Source organism: Mobula birostris, chromosome 26 (genome assembly GCF_030028105.1).
Source record: "Mobula birostris isolate sMobBir1 chromosome 26, sMobBir1.hap1, whole genome shotgun sequence".
Lineage (NCBI taxonomy): Eukaryota > Metazoa > Chordata > Chondrichthyes > Myliobatiformes > Myliobatidae > Mobula > Mobula birostris.
Window position 1 is genome coordinate 42,478,010 of NC_092395.1, and position 22,375 is coordinate 42,500,384.

A 22,375-nucleotide genomic window follows, 5' to 3' on the forward strand; every position below is an offset into this window, starting at 1 on the left:
AGAAATACATCTATCACAAGTGATAATGAAATGACTATATTCCTGAAATTGAGAGTTGCCCATGAGAAGTTACATATAAAATGCTCTCTGCCAAGGGTAGCATAATAAATGGATCAGCCATGATGAAATGGTAGAGCAGATTCGATGGGCCAAATTGCCTAATTCTCCCCTACATCTTATGGTCAAAGATTGATACATTACAGATCACAACTCGAAAAGGACTATTAAAATAAACAAAACTTTGAAATGATCAATTAGTTTTTAGAATCATCTTCATCTAAACAGGGAACATAATTTAAGTGCAGAACAGGTTTTTTTTTTTTGCCAGTTGCAAAATTTATAATTCAGCTACACACACAGAAATTAAAAGCCAGAAGTGAAAAGCCAAAAAAAAAACTTTATTTTATGGCAGCATATAGACACAGCATTTACCAAGTAAAAGATTCCAATGGAAGCTCAAAGTCCCACAGCATTTCAGGTATGATTTAGCACCCTTAGCTTTTTTTATACAAAGAATTAATTGTTAGATTATGTCCAGTCTAACTCCATTAAAACCTAAATTCTGAAGTATGAAATGATGTCCATGCAATGTTGAGGTACCATACTGCATCCTTTGGTATTGTCATTAGAAAAAGAGGGTGTCTGTGGAAAAAAAGATTAATTTACAAGTACAAACATGTAGATTGCAGTCCCCTTTTACCCAGGTTATATGCCCTTTCACAAATTTCAATTAAAGGATTGTTTTTCACAGTCAACCAGGGTGGGAAACGATATTTAACTGTTCAAAAGCATAAAAAATAAGAAATGTATACAATTCAGAATCAAACCAAACAAAAGGTTACTGGTCTATAAAAATACAGCATCAATAAATCTGCAAATTCCCTGCTAAAATAACTTTTATAAATTGATCTGCACAGCTAAGTTTGTCAACCAATGTGCTAGTTTTATAATAAAATCAGTGCCAAGAAGTCGCTCACAGCCTAGCCTTCAATAAGGACAAAGGCACTTATGTGATGGCTTAACGTGTCAAGCAGAGAGAATTAAGGCTGACTAGACAGATATCATTCAGCTGAACTTACTGTGGCCAAAGAATATCCCAAGAAAGTTATCCCCACTTTGAGGTAGTATTTTTTATGTTTTTCCCCTGCAATGTTATTTGAATAACATTGATCTGCATATCTAGATAAGCTCCTAGACTAAAACAAGCACAAAGATTTTGAGGTTCAGATATCCTACACTGAAAGATTGGGGATGGGAAGTCAGCTACCCTGGATTCATTTGTCAATCTGTCCTCCAGTTAAGCGCCACAGGCCAGAATGCCCATGCTCTTAACAAAATAATGGCGAACGGTCAAGTAAAAGACAAGAAATAATCTCAAGGCGAAGTCATCATCGTCCATTGCCATATCCTGGGAACAGCTGCGTTAGAAGACTTTGCAGGCATTTGTTGACCACCATGTTGCAGTTCTTGCCAATGTCATAACGGCAGGCAGGACAAGTGTACACATCAGCCTTAAATGAACGTTGTAAGCAGCTCTGAAGTCATAGTAATAAAAAAAAGGGAAAAGTTGAGAATTGAGTTAAGAAAATGTGTTAGTGCCTTATGAACGTGCTTAAGTATGCTCTAAAGTAAAATTAAGTACTGTTTAAACATTAACACAACTCATATGCAAGACCTTAGGGTTTTAATTGCCTTGACGTTCATAACCTTGATGATAATCCTGGAATTAAATTTTAAAACTTCTAAGCACAGCTGGCTACTTCAACCATTTTTTAAAAAAAATATTCATTTTGTATGATTGAGGTGTTACTGGAAGGGCCTGTAATGCTCTTTCTTAATTGCCAATAATATCTTATTTTATGAGAGTGAGGTACCTTGTGGTAAAAACCCCCACAGTACAGCAAGTTTCAGGATTCTAACCCGGTGACAATAATTAAATATAAATGCTTCAAAGTCAGAATGTGCATTGTCCACAAGCATATTACCCCGTACTTCTACCCTGCTGGCACTTTATGCCAGTAGGGTTATGTGTTTGAGGGAATCACTGTAACCTAGATTTTGCAGATGAAACACCATGTATCCGCACCATGGTAATACTGTGAGTAAATATTTAGGGTGTTGAAAGGAGCAACAGTCAAAAGATCTGCTTTAAGTTACATGATACTGAATATTTTATTAACCCTGGTCTAACAAAAGAAATTCTTCTGTACCCAAATCACATGATGCACACAATTGCTTATAATCAATAATGGGATCAATTAGCATTCAAATGTTTCATTTCAACTTCTCCACAACACTAATTTCTGCAACAGTATCACCACCTACTTCATTATTATATTGTCAAGTTATATGTGCCTCTAATTAATCACCAGCAAGTTTGCTTTAAGGAGGTTGGAAACAAAACTGTTCTGCCTTGACAGTTTCAAAGTCAACTGCAGTAACAAATATAGCAAAAATGCAAGCAAACCAAAATGAAAAATCCTTGAAAAATGAGATCAATGATAATTATAGTAAGTTATTCATTGCTAAGCCAAATCAAATCCCTTTCTGATAGCTATATACAAGGTCTAGTGGAACACATTATGCAATTGCCCAGTTTAAGAGGCTACCAGCATGTTACTCAGACACATTGCAAACTTGGAATCTCTTGTTACTGAAAGGCACAGCATCATATTGAAGGCACAGCACCATATTGTTATTCCTACACATACTTCATGTTAAAGTTCATGTACAACTCTTAACAATTTCAACAAAAAAGGACAGGCTCCGAATGTTAAGGTCTGGATTCAAACTAGAGGTATCTAGTAGATGAAATACAATCCAATGCAGTGAGGGTTTATTTAGAGTACTTACTTTACAGACATTGTGCTGACACACTGTTGTAATTGGTTGGAATACCACCTCCTGGCAGCAGATACACAAGAATGCCTCTTCCAATTTTGACAGAAATTTCTGGAAAACAAAATTTAAAATCACTTATTTACAAGAAATCAAGATCAACACTATTTTTCCACAAACAAGTGAAAAATTTGTGATTGGTACTCCATTGCACGTTACATATAATTTTACAAAACTGCTAGGTGTTCTGAACCTTGATCATAAAATCTGTTCCAAACCTTTCAGCAGCCAACTACAAAACTGAACATCAAATCAAAAGAACGCTCTTCATTAGAGTTAGATAATATGCAACGAAGAATTGTGAAAATAAATTCAATTCATACTGGCCCATCCTTAAGTGATAGCAGTGCTTCATCCCAAACTTTCTTATTAACTTCATCATCTTTAATGAGTTTCTTCTGCTCTGCTGTCAATTTAAATGCTTCCACTTTCGGTTTCTTCGGAGTTCCTTTTGGTGATGGGGTTGATGAAACACTAACACCTGGGAATGAAAAAGATTTCACATTTTCACATTAAAGATAACAAAATGTCAATTGACAATTTATTAAGTATGTTAAATTATCAAATAGAGCAGGAATAACAAAGAGCTACACAAACACTTTGGGGCATCGCTGGATCATGAAAGATACAAATGTAAACTTTAAGTTGCTTTCTATCCTGCTACATACCATGTTCAGCAAACAATAGCAACTCGAAGCACTTGATCAACCACTTAACAGAAAAAGGAAAAAAGCTGGAAGTTCATTGCCAAGCAAAAAAAAAAAACCTAAACTGGCACCCCTAAGCTCATGGGTCAGTCATCAGCCCAATCCATTTAAATTTTCAGTTTATAGATCAATTGCACTTGTAAATGGTGTTAAAATTGTAAATATTCATTTCTATCTTTGTAGCAGGTTTTCCCCTCATTAATATTATGTTCAAACGAGGTACAGGAAAAAGGAAAAAGGTGTACTGATAGAGAAAAGACTTGTACATCAATAACCTACTGTATACACAAAACAATGTGAGCAGTGCTTCCTCTGCTGTCAAAATGGCTGAATTCAACAAGCATTCGCTACATATAGACCATGTTACACCCGGATAGAATTAACAAAATAACACACAAAATTCACACTTACATAATTTATGTAGAAAACAAACCAACTTCATGACAACGGAACAGTTAACAAGTTAAAGAATATCACAATAAAGACTGCTTACTAGGAATGCAACCCTCTTTCCCACTAAGGCAAGATGGCCTATATTTGGCCTCTTTAGTGTTGAAAAAACACCAGTCCCCAACTATATGGATATTGCTTTTGCAAAGTGGCCCTTGAGCGTTGATAATATTAAATGGTATGGCAGTTAAAAGGAATAGACCCAAGGAAGTTTTGCCCCCATGAGTGAACCTGTTGCGTTCAGTCTCTTTCAGATTAAAATGTTCTAAATAATGTGATGTAAATTTTTAAAATGCATCTGTATTATTTCTGAAACAAATTCATAACTACTATTATTATATCCCTTACAAAATAAAATCAAAAACATGTTGCTAAAGATTATATCTTTCATTTAGTACAAATTCCCATTTCTATAACTTTTCTTCAACCCTGCCATCATGTTTCATTAAGATATAAATATATTTAATTTGTATGTTCCACCACCCACATAACAACCACTAACCACAAACTACACTGCAGTTAACCACCTAAACTAATCCAAAAGTATCTCCCACACCCACAATCTGTATCACCAAACACAAAGACAACAGGCTTATGGGAACACTGGCAGTTACAGCACTTCTCAACTCTTACATCAAATGACTTAAACTGTTTCCAAATACTGAAACTACCTTCATGAATAATTGTTACTTCAAGGTAGACGTCATCAAGGATAATTAGCAATGGACAATAGAAACTAGCTTTCACGAAATAGTTTTTAATTGTTTAAAAAGGGTTCTAAGAGTAAACCTAGCAATTATCGACCTGTGAGTTTGACGTCAGTGGTGGGTAAATTGATGGAAAGTATTCTTAGAGATGGTATATATAATTATGTGGATAGACAGGGTCTGATTAGGAACAGTCAACATGGATTTGTGCATGGAAGGTCATGTTTGACAAATCTTAATGAGTTTTTTGAAGAGGTTACTAGGAAAGTTGACGAGGGTAAAGAGGTGGATGTTGTCTATATGGGCTTCAGTAAGGCCTTTGATAAGGTTCAACACGGAAGGTTCAATCGTTAGGTATTAATATTGAAGTAGTAAAATGGATTCAGCAGTGGCTGGATGGGAGACGCCAGAGGGTAGTGGTGGATAACTGTTTGTCAGATTGGAGGCCGGTGACTAGTGGTATGCCTCAGGGATCTGTACTAGGTCCGATGTTGTTTGTTATATACATTAATGATCTGGATGATGGGGTGGTAAATTGGATGAGTAAGTATGCAGATGATACTAAGATAGGTGGAGTTGTGGATAATGAAGTAGGTTTTCAAAGGTTGCAGAGAGATTTAGGCCAGTTAGAAGAGTGGGCTGAAAGATGGCAGATGGAGTTTAATGCTGATAAATGTGAGGTGCTACATTTTGGTAGGACTAATCAAAATAGGACATACATGGTAAATGATAGGGCATTGAAGAATGCAGTAGAACAGAGGGATCTAGAAATAATGGTGCATAGTTCCCTGAAGATGGAATCTCATGTGGATATGGTGGTGAAGAAAGCTTTTGGTATGCTGGCCTTTATAAATCAGAGCATTGAGTATAGGAGTTGGGATGTAATGTTGAAATTGTACAAAGCATTAGTAAGGCCAAATTTGGAGTATTGTGTACAGTTCTGGTCACCAAATTATAGGAAAGATGTCAACAAAATTGAGAGAGTACAGAGAAGATTTACTAGAATGTTACCTGGGTTTCATCTCCTAAGTTACAGAGAAAGGTTGAACAAATTGGATCTTTATTCTTTGGAACGTAGAAGGTTGAGGGGGGACTTGACAGAGGTATTTAAAATTATGAGGGGGATAGATAGAGTTGACGTGGATAGGCTTTTTCCATTGAGAGTGGGGGAGATTCAAACAAGATGACATGAGTTGAGAGTTAAAGGGCAAAATTTAGGGGTAACATGAGGGGGAACTTCTTTACTGAGAGTAGTAGCTGTGTGGAATGAGCTTCCAGCAGAAGTGGTTGGGGTAGGTTTGATGTTGTCATTTAAAGTTAAATTGGACAGCTATATGGACAGGAAAGGAATGGAGGGTTATGGGCTGAGTGCAGGTCGATGGGACTAGGTGAGAGTAAGAGTTTGGCGCGGACTAGAAGGGCCGAGATGGCCAGTTTCCATGCTGTAATTGTTATATGGTTATAGATAATCAACTAGATAAAAGAAGTTTTGGCACAGGATGAGATACCAAACCTGAAGTTGATTTTCTTTTCCTTGGTGTTGATTCTTGATCTTCATCTCTCTTTTTGTTCTCTTTCTCTTTCTCCTTATTGGCAATTGAATCAAGATATCCCTCTGGATACTATTAAACAAAATGAAATATTTTTCAACTAAAACATTATCAAAATTCTTATCTGAGCCCTCTTTTGATGCAAAAACCAGCTGAACATTAGCAATTAGTGTTAAGAAGATCACAAGACAAGCAGCCTGAAATATAAAAAAAGTTACCTGCATTGTCAATCCTAGCTTCTTCATTCTCTCTTTACCATCTCTGGTCCATGGAGCTGGTTCTTCATCATCCCGTTTCAACAAATACCTCCATACCAAGAAACCAGATTTCCCCTTCTCAGGCCAGTATTTCACCACCTAATTCAGAAATAAATTGTATACAATTTACACATTTAACTGAGCATTCCTCACACCCTGTAGTTATTGCTCAGTTAAAATGTATTTCCAATTGTCAGTAGCTATAAAAACTCACCCAAATTTGTACCTCATCTGTCAATTCTAAATGAATGAGATTACCTTAACTTAAATATAATGTTATATCTGAAACCTAGAATGACAAATACAGTAAATTCAGTCATGCTAATAAATTCTCTCCAAGGAAACCAAAATTTCCAAACGATTAGAAAAAAATGAATCTGGTAGTACCAATTAATATAGAAACAAGGATTCTTAATATATGCACATTTCCTATTACCAGCCAAGTCTGTAGAAAGCAAAGTTAAATACATTGTTAAACATTGTATTTAACAAAGTTAAATTGTAACCCTTCATCTTCAAAATGTACTTAAAAGTGTACACATTTTAAAAACTTGTTAGTATGTTCATACCTTATAAATGCCATCATAGCGATTCCCTTCTTCTGGTGCAAACTTGCTGTGCTTACGACCTTTTGCGCTTCTCACAACCCTAACTGATTTTCCAGCTCGCCAGTCTTTAGCATCGGCTCCAACTTTGTCATTGATGGGAGCATTACAGTTCAAAGCAAGAGCCCTACAAAAGTTAGTTTTTAAACTATTGTTACAATCTATGTATTTGCACCTATCAACTGTAAAATTTAAGTTTGTACATTCTGTAGAATTTAGAAAATAGTTTTTGATGAAAACAGGGTAAACCATTATTAAAACATCGTGGGAAGTAGATACCAGTATTAATCCAAATAGTATAGAAGCACTTTTGAACATGTCACAAATATATCTCATGTACTCCAATCAGATGTCAAGAGACTACAGATGCTGGAATCCAGAACAAAAAAAAACAGAACGCTTGAAGAACTCAATGGGTGAAGCAGCATCTGTGGAAGCAAAAGGTTAAGTCAACTTTTCAGATAAGAACCTGCACCAAGACTGAGAGGAAAAAGGAAATACAGTGGATTCCAGTTAATTGAGCCATCGGCTAATCGGGGCAGCCACTTATTTGGGACAACACTTAAAGATCAAAATAATCAAGAAAATATCCAGAATTCCCATTATTAATTTGGAACACTATGCCGCTTACTTGAGGCAGGAGACTTCTGCATAAGTTTCTGACTGGTATCGAACGCATGCACTTGTGTGTCTGTCAGACACTACACCATGCTAAGGAGTAAACCAGTTTGAAAGAGCATCAGTAGCATGCATTTGTGTTCAAAACATTTGTCACTGATAATTGGTGAGAAATAAGCAGCAATACAATTCAGAACCGTTTTGCTCACTGCAGTTTCAAGCATTCAGGCTTGGAGATACCAATAATGGCAGGGAGTGAAAATAAAATGATTTCACTCATGCAACGAGTTAGGAACAAAGAATTCGTAGGTATCAAAAACCATCTTGAATATTACAGTGGAAATGAAACTTTGGAGGATGAAATTGTCAAAAGCATTTCATGAAGACAGTCCATTATCTACACCCTCCATGTCTGCTCTGATTTTATTCATTTACAGCCAATCAAAAAAAAAGCCACAGTGTACATGTACACCGGATGAATTCTTCCATTGAGAACAATTAGGAACAAATAGTTTTACACTACTGTAGTTGTATTGATGTTGTAATTTGCTCTGTATTCGTTTAAATGCATAATTTATTACTCAGTGAAACATTAGGGTCTTTTTTAATACCTTTTTAACTATTCAATTAACTTCAATTAACTGGGACAGCCACTTAGTGTACTGTGTCCCGATTAGCTGGAATCCATTGTATTGCCAATATAAAGTAAGATATAGAGGGATATTACGGAGGTTGGTGTAGGATATGGATGGAGCCAGATGAGTAGGGGATGATGAACAAATGGAAACACAAAGGCAAGGGCAGGGCAGGAATGAACAAAAGTATACGAGGTGGTCAGGTTAACTGTGTGGGAATAATCCAACTCTTTTTCTTCTTTTGTTCCTTCCCTTCCATCTGCTCATTATCCCCTTCTCAACTGGTTTCATCCATCACCCACCAGTCTCTGTTCAGCCCATTCCTACGAACTGTTACATAATGGCCACCTTTCTTGTTCCCTCACAGCCTCAGCCCAAAATGTTTGTTTATACCTTTTACCTCCACAGACACTATTTTATGCAGAATTTTTCCAACATGCTATCATTGTTCACTCCAGTCTTTATCAACTCCAAACTGTAAAGTATTTGGGTGGAAAATGGATTAACCATTTGCCCATAAAGGTCAAAATCCATTTTCAGCACCTACTCTAAGTACATAAAACTTGTGGAATTTTCATGAATTATTTGGGATCTTAATCTGGTATTTAAAAGCACTGAAACTATACTTTCTTCTTCAATTTAAAGACCAACCTGTTCATGTTCGTTAACTTCTGATCACATGATTGCTCTGCTGTGCGCTTGTTTCCAGAAAGGTCACGACCACCACTTCCGGTGTAGGTGAAGTCACTTCCATGATCCTTTAAGAAAAGTACAACATTAATCGTTAATTCTTCAATGAATGTGAATTTTATTATTTAGAGTTAACAAAACTTCAAACAAGAGGTTATCTGGGTCAGGCTCTCCCAGTCATGAGATAGATACAAGAACCTGAATTATCTCCCAAGGATACAAATAAGTAAAGGCATCCGTTGGTCTTGCGAGACCATGGATCTGCGCCTGGAAAGTCTTCACTCTCCAGTGCGCAGGCCTGGGCAAGGTTGTATGGAAGACTGGCAGTTGCCCATGCTGCAAAGTCTCCCCTCTCCACAACACCGATGTTGTCCAATGGAAGGGCAAGGGTCGATACAGCTTGGCATCAGTGTTGTCGCAAAGCAATGTGCGGCTAAGTGCCTTACTCAAAGACACAACACGCTGCCTCGGCTGGGGCTCGAACTCACGACCTTCAGGTCGCTAGTCGAATGCCTTAACAACTTGGCCACGTGTCCCCAAGGATATAGGGCATAAATAAATCCCAATTTTCCTTTCTGCAAATAATGGAAAAGATGAGATTCAATGTGTTCAATAATCTTGCCCCAACTCCATAGACATATTTTCCCCATATATGATAGCCAAAGGAAATAAATACAGCTATTCTGTATCTGGAGAATGAAAAACAAATATTCTATTACTCTTCATTTTCATTAATTCTCAGACGTAATTGTTTAGAATTTCACTGCTTCAGATCTTCATTTGGAATATTCTTACTTTTCAAGTGATAGACTAGTTTTGCCTATTGACTTAAATATTTCACTAACAATGCTCCATCAACACCACTTAAAATGGTGCCAAGCTTCACCTCTTCACCTGGTTTCATATTTCATTTTTATAGCTCAGCAACTAATACAACTAGTGATCCAAGTCCTTTAAAAAAGTGAATTGTTGGGGGCAACACTAACGAATATCTTTTAACCAGTCTTGCAATGCAACAAATTTCGTAGTCTATTCAATAATGAACTTTAAGTTTTCCTCACACTTTTTTGAAGTCCTATGGGTAATATACACAGGTAATCTCCGCACATTACAGTTAACTCTTCATCAAGATATATCAGTTGTCAACCATGACCACCCTTTTTCTAAATTCATGCTCTCTTTGGCTGATGAACTGAAAATTCAAACTTTCCCTAAGCACTTCTTTATGGACACTAGAAATCTACCAACCGTAGCTCCTAAGTTTCCTTCATGTTTCTTAAAATGTAATTCCCATGATAAAAAATAAACTTTCTGAATCAATGTCCTTCTGGACCTACTGTAAACATTAAGACGAAGTACCTAATTTAAGTGTCATCACCATCATGTTTCAGAAACCAACATTGTTTCCAAACACACAGCATGATGCTTTTGATATTTGTGTGAAGTTTCTTTTCATATTCTTGTACTTGTCTTAGCCATTAGAGCCTGTTGTAGTTTGAGTTTTGCTCTAGTTTAAAATTGTTACTTCAACTTGCATGGTCACAGTTGTTGAAAACAACTGGATCTCCTCACCCAATTGTTGTTTTGCACACCTCCATAAAGTGGTCATAGAACTGTGGAAAATTAGAGAACCACATCAGCAAGAAGGAAAAAAAGGGAGAGGCTTGCAAGTTACAGTTCTTCAGAAGGTCAAATATGGGAAATCTATCAAATATGCAGAAAACACACAAAATGTGCCCTCAACCTCTCAAGCTGGTTTCAGCCCATGTTGTTTTTGAATAGTGGTCATTCCATAGCTTCGTTCCATTTCCAGCTCTTCCATAACCATTGATTTCTTTGTAGTTCACATGTCATCAATAATTTAGTCTTCACTGGGTAACAAATTCTAGAGGCATAACTGACAATAAAATGCCTCCTCGTTATCTTAAAGGAGTCACCCCTTCTTCTAAAATCTTGGCCCTTAGTTCAACACAAGAGGAATCATCCACTCAGTTAATCCCCAACCCAAGAACCTTTTAATCAATAAGATCACTTCTAAACCCAAAGAGTATAAATTCAACCTCTTCATATCCAATTTCATCTTCCCAGGGATCAATGTTGTGAACATTCTCTGCACTGCCAACAATGCAAATGTATGGGGATCTCACAGAAACCTCCTGAATACTGACAGGTCTGAAAGGCGTTCACAGAGAGAATGTTTCCATAGTAGGAGAGGGTAGGATCCGAGGACAGTCTCAGAATAAAAGGACACCTCTTTTCAAATTGAAAAGAGGAATTTCTTCAGCGAATCTGTGGAATTCATTGCAACCAAGGGGTGTGGAGGACAAATCGTTAGGTTATTTGGGGGGTGGGGGGGTGGGGGAAAGGGGAGTGAACAGTTACTGATTCATAAGGGAATTATGGGTTACAGGGAGACAGCAAGACAATATAGTCAAAAAAATTAGTTACAATTGAATGATGGAGCACACTTGATGGGCCAAATGGACTGATTTTGCCACATAACTCCTGATCATGATCCTTTCTTAAATAAATCCACCAAAACTGTATGTAGTATTCCAGGTATAGTCTCACGAGCTAATAACCCTCCTTATCTTCATATTTCATAACCCATGACAGTAAAGGCAAATGCTTTTTGTGTTCCATGCACTGGGACAACAGATCCTTTGTACTACAAAATTTTGCAGTCTCAAATCTTCGTTACAAAGTGGTTAACTGTAAATTTTCCAACATTGCACCATCCTACATCCAAGTGACTTATCTACACTCTAATGAATCCCACTAATTGATTGCCAATCGAAAAATAACTTATCTTCTATACACTAGCCAGTCCCTAGCCACAGCAAAGAGTTTGCATCAACACAATACACTTCCATGCAATAATATTCTACGTTTGATTGGAATATACAAGATCCTGAGGAGTGATAACAGGATGGATGCAAAAGATGTTTCTTCTGAGAAAATCTAGACTAGCAATTGTCTGGGAGGTGGAGGGGAGGGGAAAAGAAGTCACAACTGTAAAGTAAGAAGCTGCTTATTTAAAACACGAATATGGTACACATTTGGAACTCTATTCCTCAAACGATGGCAGAAGCAGACTTGAGAAAAATTCAAGGCAAAGTTAAATTCTATACAAGGAAGGTAAATGGTTACTATAGGTAGGGGGGGACGCAAATCAGATCAGCTATGACCTTATCGAAAGGTAGAGCAGACACCAGGGACCAAACAGCCTACTATTGTTGCTTATTCCAATGTTCCTACGTGGTACCTTAAGTGCTTCCTGGAAATCCAAATCCACCACAGCCTCTTGTTCTCCCTTATTCAAGTGTTAGACATCAAAACAGTGTCAGCAAATTTGTCAATTTACCTTTCATAAAGCCCTTTTGATTCTGCCTGACTGTCTTACGAGTTTCTAAAGGTCATAAATGGATTCAAGGATTTTCCACTTCAAGTGTTTGGCTAAATGACCTACAAAAAGCAGGAAATTCATCACCCTCCCTTTGAATGGTACTGCTGTTGTTGCAGTTTTCAATCCTGGCCCTCTGCAGAATCCTGAGAATTTTAGTACATTACAACCAAAACATCTATTTTTTTAGGATACAACTCATTCAGTCAAAGGGATTTGCCCATTACTTTACTTGGTACTTATTTTTTCCCATTATTTTAAGTTCCTACCTTATCTATTGTTATTGGGGCATACTTACAGTGTCTTCTATCATGAACGCCATTCCAAAACGACAATTTGGAAACTCTTGTCTATTTGTCATTAATTTTTCACTCTCTTGATTATGGGGCATCTGATTTTTGGTTACTCCAATCCACTTTATACATTTATACTTAAAAAAAAATTATTTGGTAGTTTCCTCCCTGGATAAACTTCAGAAAGACATATCAATGAAGTATCCTCAATTTTGTATAGGGAAGTAAAATAGGATACAAAGAATGAGTAAAGTTTAATGCTAAACAAATAGATTCCTGATGTACATACACACAACTTTGAAGCGTGGAGGACAATTTAAGAATGTTGTTAGATGGCTTATGGGATCCTTGACTTTATGAAGTTTAAGGAATACAGCTAAACCACACACAAGAAAAATTCACCAAGACCAGACACAGGATAATAGCTGATTCAGTACATGATTTACTCGAACTGTACTAGGCTTGCAAAATGCAAATCATTGGGAGGTTAAGTTCCAGGAGGCACATGTCCCAAAGTGGCTACCAATCTGGAAAACTACAAATGCAATAACTTACATGATCCTGTACTAATAATGCAATTAGTATGATCGTATATTGTGCCAGTAACTGTTAGTTGACACGGCTTTTCCTAACAGTAACAAAGTCAGAATTAAGTGTACTATCACTGACATATCATGAAATTGTGGTAGTCGTACATTAAGAAAGGTATGTCACATCCGGAATTTTCTGTTTAGCGAGCGATTTCCTTCTACACCGCTCTGACGTATTGGGAAATAGTGTACGAGGCAAGTTACAGCAGTGGTTTGCCATTGCCTTCTGCCGGGTGAGTGTTTTTTTTAAAAAAAATATCACTAGCTCTTAACCCAGCATGAATGGAGAGCGTGCAAGGGTGCCGGCTGGAATCGAACTCAGGACCTCTCGCCCCAAAGTCCAGTGCTGATGCCACTACACCACCAGCCAGCTAGTAGTACAGTACAAGACAAAAATACACTATAATTTACAAAACAAAAATGCAAAAGAGTAATAATGAGATGGTGTTCATGGGCCATCTGATGGCTGAGGGGAAGAAGTAGATCATAAAGCGTTGAGTGTGCATCTTCAGGCTCCTGTACCTCCTCCCTGATGGTATTAATAAGAGGGTTGTGAGGGTCACCAATGAAGGGTGCAGCTACAGTTAAAAACTCAGCTATCCGGTACTTCACTAATCAGCTCTCACAGTGAACCAGCAATTCAGAGAAAGCACCTGGATTAATATCAGACAGCACTCAGCCTCATAGGGAGGCAGTGTCAAAGGGGCATACAATCCAAATCAACACCAGAATAGCTCCAAAGATACACCCAAGCATATCTGCACATCTTTTATATTTTCTTTTATTCTTGCCCACTGGGTAATGCCATATGCTAGTTCACTAATGAATATTGCAAACCATTTTCTCTGTTAGTTTACTTACACTGCACTATCCTGTTAAATTTCTAAGAGTTGTTATATGCAGAGGGGTTAACCATAAACTTCCAAAACTATGGAGAGATATACTGGGGTCTATTTACTATTGTGCAAAAAGACATTTACAGGAATCTGAATTCAACGTGCCATAATGCCAAAGGGTAGTGGAAGTAGGCTACAATTTTCTATTTGCAAATTGGGTCAATAACTAGAGTTAGAAAAGCTACAGAGGAAATAGCAAAACACAATTAATTACAGGTTAAATGTCATATATGATAGGCGAAACTAACTTCACCAAAATAACAGCATTTAAGAGCACAATTTAAAAATGAACAGATGACACCTCAAGCATTAATAAATAGCATGTGCTACTCACCACATCATCCTCATACCCCCCTGCAAGAACAAGGGAATATGCTCCATCATTGCTACGGCCATGAATTCCTGCTACATGCGGCCTATGAACTCCTGATTCACTCACCTTCAAATAGAATCAATTATAGTATCACTTCAAGTTCCCATACCACAGACGTTACAAACACAAGGACAACAATGTATATTGCAAACTTATCCATATTTATTCACTATACTCAATATATCAAGGAAGGTAGTTTAGGCAGAACGCTATGCTGAAACATACACATTGCTTATTACTAGCCTCCACGAAGGCACTATTAGATATTATGACACTTTACATGCAATTCCAGGTAAGCATAGCGGTCTACAAGTAGGGTTTATCTGGATTTTATATGGTATTGATAAATACAATAAACTATTCGATACAGTACCACATCATTTGTACACTGTCTAGCCCACCCTTGAATCAGGCTCTGACAGGATTTCACTTAAACCACCTGTGCTCCTAATTTTAGTGCAACCTCAAACCTATCTGGAGAATTGTACCTGTGGAGTAGAAAAGAACACTGAGGGCCAAAAACTTTAAATAATATTCTATTCCCTGGTCATGGGTACAGAGGTCAAGCATATTATTGCTCAAAGGAAACAAAAACAACTCAAAGGAAAAGTTTCCTTCCTCTTGTTCAAGAACTAGCAAAACAATCTGGTGACAAAATTGTTTACAATCTTTCCACAGCAGTAAATACAGCTGATACTTCATTTCCCCTGTAAGTCAAAGATAGTAGTGTCAAATTGACTACAAAGTACTTAAATAGATTTCAACCTTATTTCATCTAAGCAGAATTAGAAACATACCTGGACTCTAAATTTCCATTGAGTTCCCACTGGAACACCTGGGATGGGTCCATAATGATTAGAGGGGACAATGGTGCATTCTTTTGTGCGGCCTACACAGGCCATTCCCTGAAATAGGCCACATTAAGAGAAATTAATAGATAATAGGCATTAACTTGAGAATTCCTCTCGCCCTAACATAAAAAGGAGCATTATATCTGTATAATGTTGGATCTGGTTTGGTTGCAATATTTGTGTATATACATTGTAAAAACTAATGGCAGTCTATGTGGTATTTAACAGTAGCCTGAGGATCATACTTGATATCCAAGAATCACGATAAAGACACAAGGTTAATTCTTATATGAATTAAGTATTGCCATCAAAATCATGGCATTAGTTTCTGCAGAATTTCACTGCCTGCAGAGATTAGTTGTAATAGTAAAGTAAAAGTAAGTATATATGTACTTGTATATCCTTACCTTTCCCCAGTCCCTCTGGCAAGCAGAGTTAGCAGAAGCCATCTTGGCCTTCTTTTTGCTCTCTTTGAGTTTTTCACCAGCTAGCACCACTTCATTGGCATCATTTTTGCATAGAGGACAATACCTGTAAACACGCCCCACACTCTATTTAGTTACAATCAGCAAAGATGTACAAATATGACACTTAAAATTGGAAAACAGGAAATATAAACAATAAAAGACACAAGCTTTCAAAACTTAACACTCCCACACACTCTCACACCTCCGCTCTAAGCTTTATTAGCAATTCTGACCTTATTCTATGAGTTCAAATATGCAGCCTAGAGTGCAATAATGCAAAGGTTTCATTAAATAGTGACTAGTAGATTTAAGAATAATGCTTTTCATGTAGGGGGAAATACATAAATGAAAATTAGTTACTTCCATACAAAGAGAAGAAATGCATCGTAACATGGAAAACATACAATTGTCGATAGATAGGTAGTTACACCTAAGCTACTTTAAACGCTTCTCTTGATATTATACGTCAACAGTTTGGATGGTGGGAAAATGATGGACTTGCAACCAAATTTGCAGACAATACAAAGACAGGTGAAAGCGCAGGACGTCTGCAAGACAGATCAGAAGATTTGGGAAAAGTGGAGATGGAATACAGTGTAGGGAAGTGTATAGTCATGCACTTTGGTAGAAAGAATAAAGACGGACTTTTTTTAAAAATAGAGAGCAAATTCAGAAATCAAGGGTGCAAATCAGGAGTCCTTGTGCTGGACAGCTGGATAACTTGCAGGTTGAGTCAGTAGTAAGGAAGGCAAATGCAGTGTTACCATTCTTTTTGAAAGGATGAGAATACAAAAGTATATAATGCTGAGACTTTATAAGACATTAGTCAAGAGTACTGCAAGCTGTTTTGGGCACCTTATCTAAGGAAGGATGTGCTGACATTAGAGGGAGTTCAGAGGAGGTTCACGAGAATGATCACAGGAATAAATCATTTGATGACTCTGGGTCTGTATATGCTGGAGTTTAGAAGTGGGCAGGGGCTTTGGGAGAGGAAAATCTCATTGAAACCTATCTGACATTGAAAGGCTAGATAGAGTGGAACATGTGGAGACGGTGTTACCTTTAGTGGCAGGGTCTTTCCTCTAGTATTCACCACTTAGAGCAGGGGTTCCCAACTTGGGGACCACAGACCACTCAGTTAACGGTAAGGCTTGTTGTCATAAAGGTAGGATGGGAACCCCTGATTTAGAGGGAAATTGGTGAACGTGCGGTCATCATAGAATAGGCTGATTTGCTGGAACTTGTCAACGTTATGAAAGAGGATGTGCTGGAACTTTTAATAAATATTTGATTAGATAAGTCCCTGGACCATACAAGATATACCCCAGGTAACTACAAGAGGCAAGGGGTCTCTGCTTTCTCGCTGGCCACAGGAGTAGTGCCAGAGGATATTTACCAAGAAGCTGCCTGGATTAGAAAACATGTCTTATGACGATAGGTTGAGCGAGCTCAGGCTTCTGTTTATGAGGAACAGGAGAATGAGAGGTGACAATGGAGGTGTACAAGAGGCAGAGATCAACTGAACCGCCAGGAGAGAATTTCTCAGGATATAAGTACAGTAACTAATACAAGGGGGTATAGGAAACAAAGGGATTGGGAGGAAAGCATACGGAGGATATCAAAGGTAGTATTTTTTAAATTACAGAGGTGGTAGGTGTGAAGGTCATGCTGCCAGATACATAACTCAAATAGGCACATGGATGAAGGAAAAATGAAAGGCTATGTAGAAAGGAAGGGTTAGATCATCATGAGGTTAAACAGTCAACACAACTGTGGTGTACCAGTCTATGTTCTATAATGAGGATCAATGGGAATGCTTACTTTGTTTCAGAGTTTCCTGGCCAAATGTAATTGCAAGTATCTCTTCATTAGCTGCTCCTAGTGTGATCAAGTTAATTGAAAATGTTTCTTCTACTACTGTGCACATTGCAGAATTATGACAATAGTAACTAGTTGTGCAATTGCCATAACTTCAGTGCAATACACCAATTGTGGCAAAAATAGTGTACTGTTCTTTTGCTGACAGGCCTCCAACCGAGAAGGTGGGAGCAAGGAAAATTAACATAACCACTCCTGTGTTATCAATCCATATGTGTCACAAAAAGTTACTGGGTCAACTGCTCCTCAACAATTTTCTTAAAGATACTAATTGCCTTCTGATAACTACCAGAACAGTATTTTTTACAATACTTTGATATGCATGCTTTTATGAGTCTTTGCTTTATGCCAAATCATTACCCAATGTACATAAGAGGCATCATTAATACTTTGGATCTAGTCCACAATAACTTCATGAAGTGGACATTAGATAATGAACTGCTGCTCATGAGCATTTAATACTAAAAGTAATTTTTTGCTCTACTTCACCGACTGAAAGAAAAGCGGTGCAGATCTTAGCTCAACGTACCAATCATCAACTTCTGGTATGCTGGCAAGAGGAGGATTCAGGCAGTAGGTATGATAGGCCATATCACACTCATCACAGAGCAGTTGCTTCTCTGGGTCCCCCTTTCCACCACATACGTGACAGGCACACTGCTTGCAGTCCTTTTTAGGGTTATCTTTGCAATGCTTACATTCAGGTCCATTCTGCCCTGAAGACAATAAAAGAGATCAAATTTGTAATTTAATATAAAGTATTGAGATTTGACGCTACAAATTTACTAGAGAAGCAAAAATAATGGTTGAGAAAAATACAGTGATGCTGGTTTTTTCTCTTAACGCTGCCTCCAATTAAAGCAACTGGTTCAACTTCAGTATTATCGCTAATTACAATGCCAACAGCAACTTCTGAATCAACTACAGATTAAACCCGAGTTAGCAAGCCACAGTGCTAAAACCAAATTTACAAATACAACAAGAGAATTTTTTCTTATATTCAGTTCTAGGACACTATGAACTTCCATATGACATAAAACAACCCTCAAGAACCTTACTTTTCATGGGACTTTCAGATACATCCACTCCAACACTCCCTGGTTCTTCAATCTTATAGACTTCATCCACCAGTGAGATCTTACAATCATTCAAAGAATCACCAGCATCCCTACGGAGAAAACAACAGCAAATGAAGGGTCAGGAAATTGCTTTAAAAATGCTGGGTTTTCAGAAGTCCAGTGGTTCTTCCAATTTATAGGCTTGAGGCCACTAATAAAATATCTTGCTGTATACAAAATATACACAGCTCTAACATATAAGGCCATGAGATTACACAATACAATGCCACAACTCCTGCTTTGCTACTTTAAAGGTGTAGTCAATGGTTACCGACCGCCAATTATTACTTAATGGGCTCTATTAAGGGAAGCAAGTCAATTTTTAATTTTCAAAACGAACATACACATACAAGTTCACACCCCGTAAGCAACAAAGCCTGTCTTCCTTAAAGTTAATTGTAAGAAAGGCACACAAGACTTCTAGAAATTGTGTTTCAAAGACAAATCTCCATAACAGATTGTTCTGTATTTGTGCAAGACATTCTACATCAAGGACAAACTATCAAATCTTGAACTATTCATATTTCAGAACACTCATTTGCAAAAAATATCTAAAATGTTTAGAACCTCACCCCAAAAGAATTTTTGCATATATTTCTTTAATAGTCCTCGTCTCCCTCTTGTGTAGGATTTCGGCATCATACCAGTACCCTCGCTCTTTTGGTTCATCTGGGTTATAGTTCACCATCACCACATTTCCCACATGTAGTTCATGCCATTGCAAGACAGTCCTCGCTCGTGGCCTGATATCTTTCCATCGCAACTGCACAATTCCATTTTCAGGGTAACTTGGCAAAGTCAAACAAATAAATTTCAACATTACAAATATACACATTGCTTAACGTGGGTCTCTTTTAAAGACAACTTTGAATGTTAGAGGTTCAGTATCCCTTATCCGTAATGCTTGGGGCCAAAAGTGTTTTAGTTCTCAGAATATATAATAAGATAGCTTCTGATTGAATATACATGTACTGGTAAGCAGTTTTGTCTTACACTTGTCCAGCACAGATATGTTCAGCATGTTAGGTTTTCATCAGTGATAATCTTGGTAAATTCAATTAATTTATCCACTGGTTCAAGACCAGCAGACACTATCACCACAAATCTTTAAAAATTTAACACTGTGCCTTTTCTTAAATTTCTGCAAACAGCTTGCTGAATATTCACAATTACCTTCAATTTTCAGTTTGTCATGATAGATCTTTGCTCATTCATAATCATACAATCAAGCAGCGCATGTTCACTCTGACATTGACAAATCCACTCTTTCAATACACATTTTAAGATCTTCATTTTTCACTTTATGCAGTGTTTTTCTATTTCTATTTAACTTTTGTTCATTACATATGTGAGGTCACTCTTTAGAACTCTCTGTGGTGCACAGAGACCTGCTCATTACCTAGGATCTTCCCAATGCCTTGTGGAATTTTCCATTTGTGCAGTCATGTCAGTACTCAAAAAAATTTCAGATTTCTGAGGTTTTCAGATTTTGGATTTTTGGATAAGGGGATTCAACTGTATTTCATAATGAATACATTTGTCCTTGCTCAAGTGACTAAGAGTCAAAGCAAGCTCTTGACAAATTTTGATTACTTTGTAAGATTAAGGAGAAATTTCTATATTTTTGATCCTCTCTGTTACCTCCACAATTTGGGTTTTTCGGAAATTCTTCCAGTAAAATCCAGGATTTTAAAGTTCGATGGAACATATATAAATTCTGAAACATAATAAATCCTATTTGCCCCCATCTCAACCAGGCCAAGAATGCAAACAAAGTTAGATTAGTCCCTCAGCTAATGTGCAATAACAAGCTAAAAAGTATTTGCAAATAAAAAATTGTGACATCCAAATTAAAGGATTTTTTATTTCTGATTTATATACATACTCTTCATATTTAATGTGATAAATAACATCTTCATTGGCAATCTTCTCTTGTGTAGTTTTGCTTGAGTGTGCAGATTCTTCATCAACAGCTCTGCTTGCACCTTCATCCTTTGTCACATTGACGACCACTGCTTCAAACCAAGCACCCATGTGCATATCTCGTGCATCAATCAATTCATTTACCTAAAAAAAAATCCACAATTTAAAATGTTTTCCATTTCCTAGGCTTCCTGGAACAATCACACACTGCAGAAAAAAGAAATCAAGACATACAATATAGAAAATGAAATGAGACAAATTACTGAAACACCCAAGTCAAACCATACATGAAAGCACCATTGTCCTATCAAAAACACTGTATCAGCAAGATGCTGTTGAATTATATACCCAATATAGATCTATGTCAAGAATTTGTGCAAATGAACCAGCCAAACTTGACAAGCTAATTGCAGGGAAAAATGTTTCCTACCTTATGGAAAGTCCAGAATGGAACTACAACTCTCACATACCATTATAAATGAAAGTACATCATTTGAGGATACAATTATACATATACTGCAGCAAGGTGGTTATTGCTCAAGTGTATGCGTCTCTAATGTGCTGTATCTTAATACATACAAACTGATAACATCAAAATCAGCCTGAAGAAAGTCAATATTACATCTAAAAACAGAGAAGACGGTCACCTGGAGGAAATCTGTTCAGGAGGGAGCTGCGCATGACAGCAACCTCCACTGTGCCGCAGAGAATAAACAGCTGCGAAAGGAGAGACTAAACAACTGGAAGACCCAACCACTAACACGACCACCCACACTCATACTCTTGGCCACACTCCACAGAATATGTGGATCCCAGATTGGCCTCTTTAGATACCTGAGGACCCACCAAAAGACAACCCCTTAAGACAACATCATACTCAACACGAGTGAATAATCTTAATCAAGACCTGTTTTACTGATCAATGTTTTGTCTCTATATTGAATGTACATTGTTAAAATTAGTTGAGAGGCCTTGAGAGTATAAGAAGGGACCGTTCCCTTGTGCAAGTGGGGAATCTTATCTTAGGCTGGGTTGTGAAAAGCAGAGAGCAGAAAGACTGTTGATCATTTACCGGTCCCACCAGCAGTATATTGCTTGGCATGGATAAGTATCACCTTCTTGGTTATTAAATGACTTTTATAAAGTACCCTTACTGTATGTATACTGCCTCCTTTGCTTGGGAATGCATCTTGCTGCTGAATTTGAAAAAAATTAGAAACGAAACTTTAAAAATATTTTTCATTCCAAGTCCCAAGAGGATAAGAGGAGACAAATGAATAAAAAAAACAAAAGCTTGTGGCTTCCTAATATTATCACTATTCAACACATTAATTCCCTTTTTAAAAAATTCATTTTCAAGATCTATAATAGATGTCACTGGCAAGACCTACATTTATTGTCCATCCACAGTTTACCTCAAGGTAGTGGTGGTGATGAGCCACTTTAAACCACCAGTCTCTCCGGTA

The 22,375-nt window shown here is 37.3% G+C and overlaps 1 protein-coding gene across 2 annotated transcripts in view; it reads right to left on the reverse strand.

Annotated features, from left to right (window-relative positions):
* Positions 1–377: 377 nt before the first annotated feature.
* Positions 378–22,375, reverse strand: part of uhrf1 (ubiquitin-like with PHD and ring finger domains 1) — a 38,324-nt gene continuing 16,326 nt past the window's right edge. For both annotated transcript variants that reach the window (XM_072244259.1, XM_072244258.1), the window contains 14 exons: positions 20,872–21,053; positions 19,559–19,774; positions 18,927–19,036; positions 18,398–18,584; positions 15,931–16,054; positions 15,470–15,577; positions 14,634–14,738; positions 9,079–9,185; positions 7,139–7,301; positions 6,531–6,668; positions 6,276–6,384; positions 3,222–3,379; positions 2,854–2,952; positions 378–1,535 (listed from right to left, as the gene is read on the reverse strand). In XM_072244259.1, coding sequence (XP_072100360.1) covers positions 1,389–1,535; positions 2,854–2,952; positions 3,222–3,379; positions 6,276–6,384; positions 6,531–6,668; positions 7,139–7,301; positions 9,079–9,185; positions 14,634–14,738; positions 15,470–15,577; positions 15,931–16,054; positions 18,398–18,584; positions 18,927–19,036; positions 19,559–19,774; positions 20,872–21,053 — 1,953 coding nt within the window. In that variant the 3' untranslated portion in view covers positions 378–1,388. The remainder of the gene's footprint in view (positions 1,536–2,853; positions 2,953–3,221; positions 3,380–6,275; positions 6,385–6,530; positions 6,669–7,138; positions 7,302–9,078; positions 9,186–14,633; positions 14,739–15,469; positions 15,578–15,930; positions 16,055–18,397; positions 18,585–18,926; positions 19,037–19,558; positions 19,775–20,871; positions 21,054–22,375) is intronic.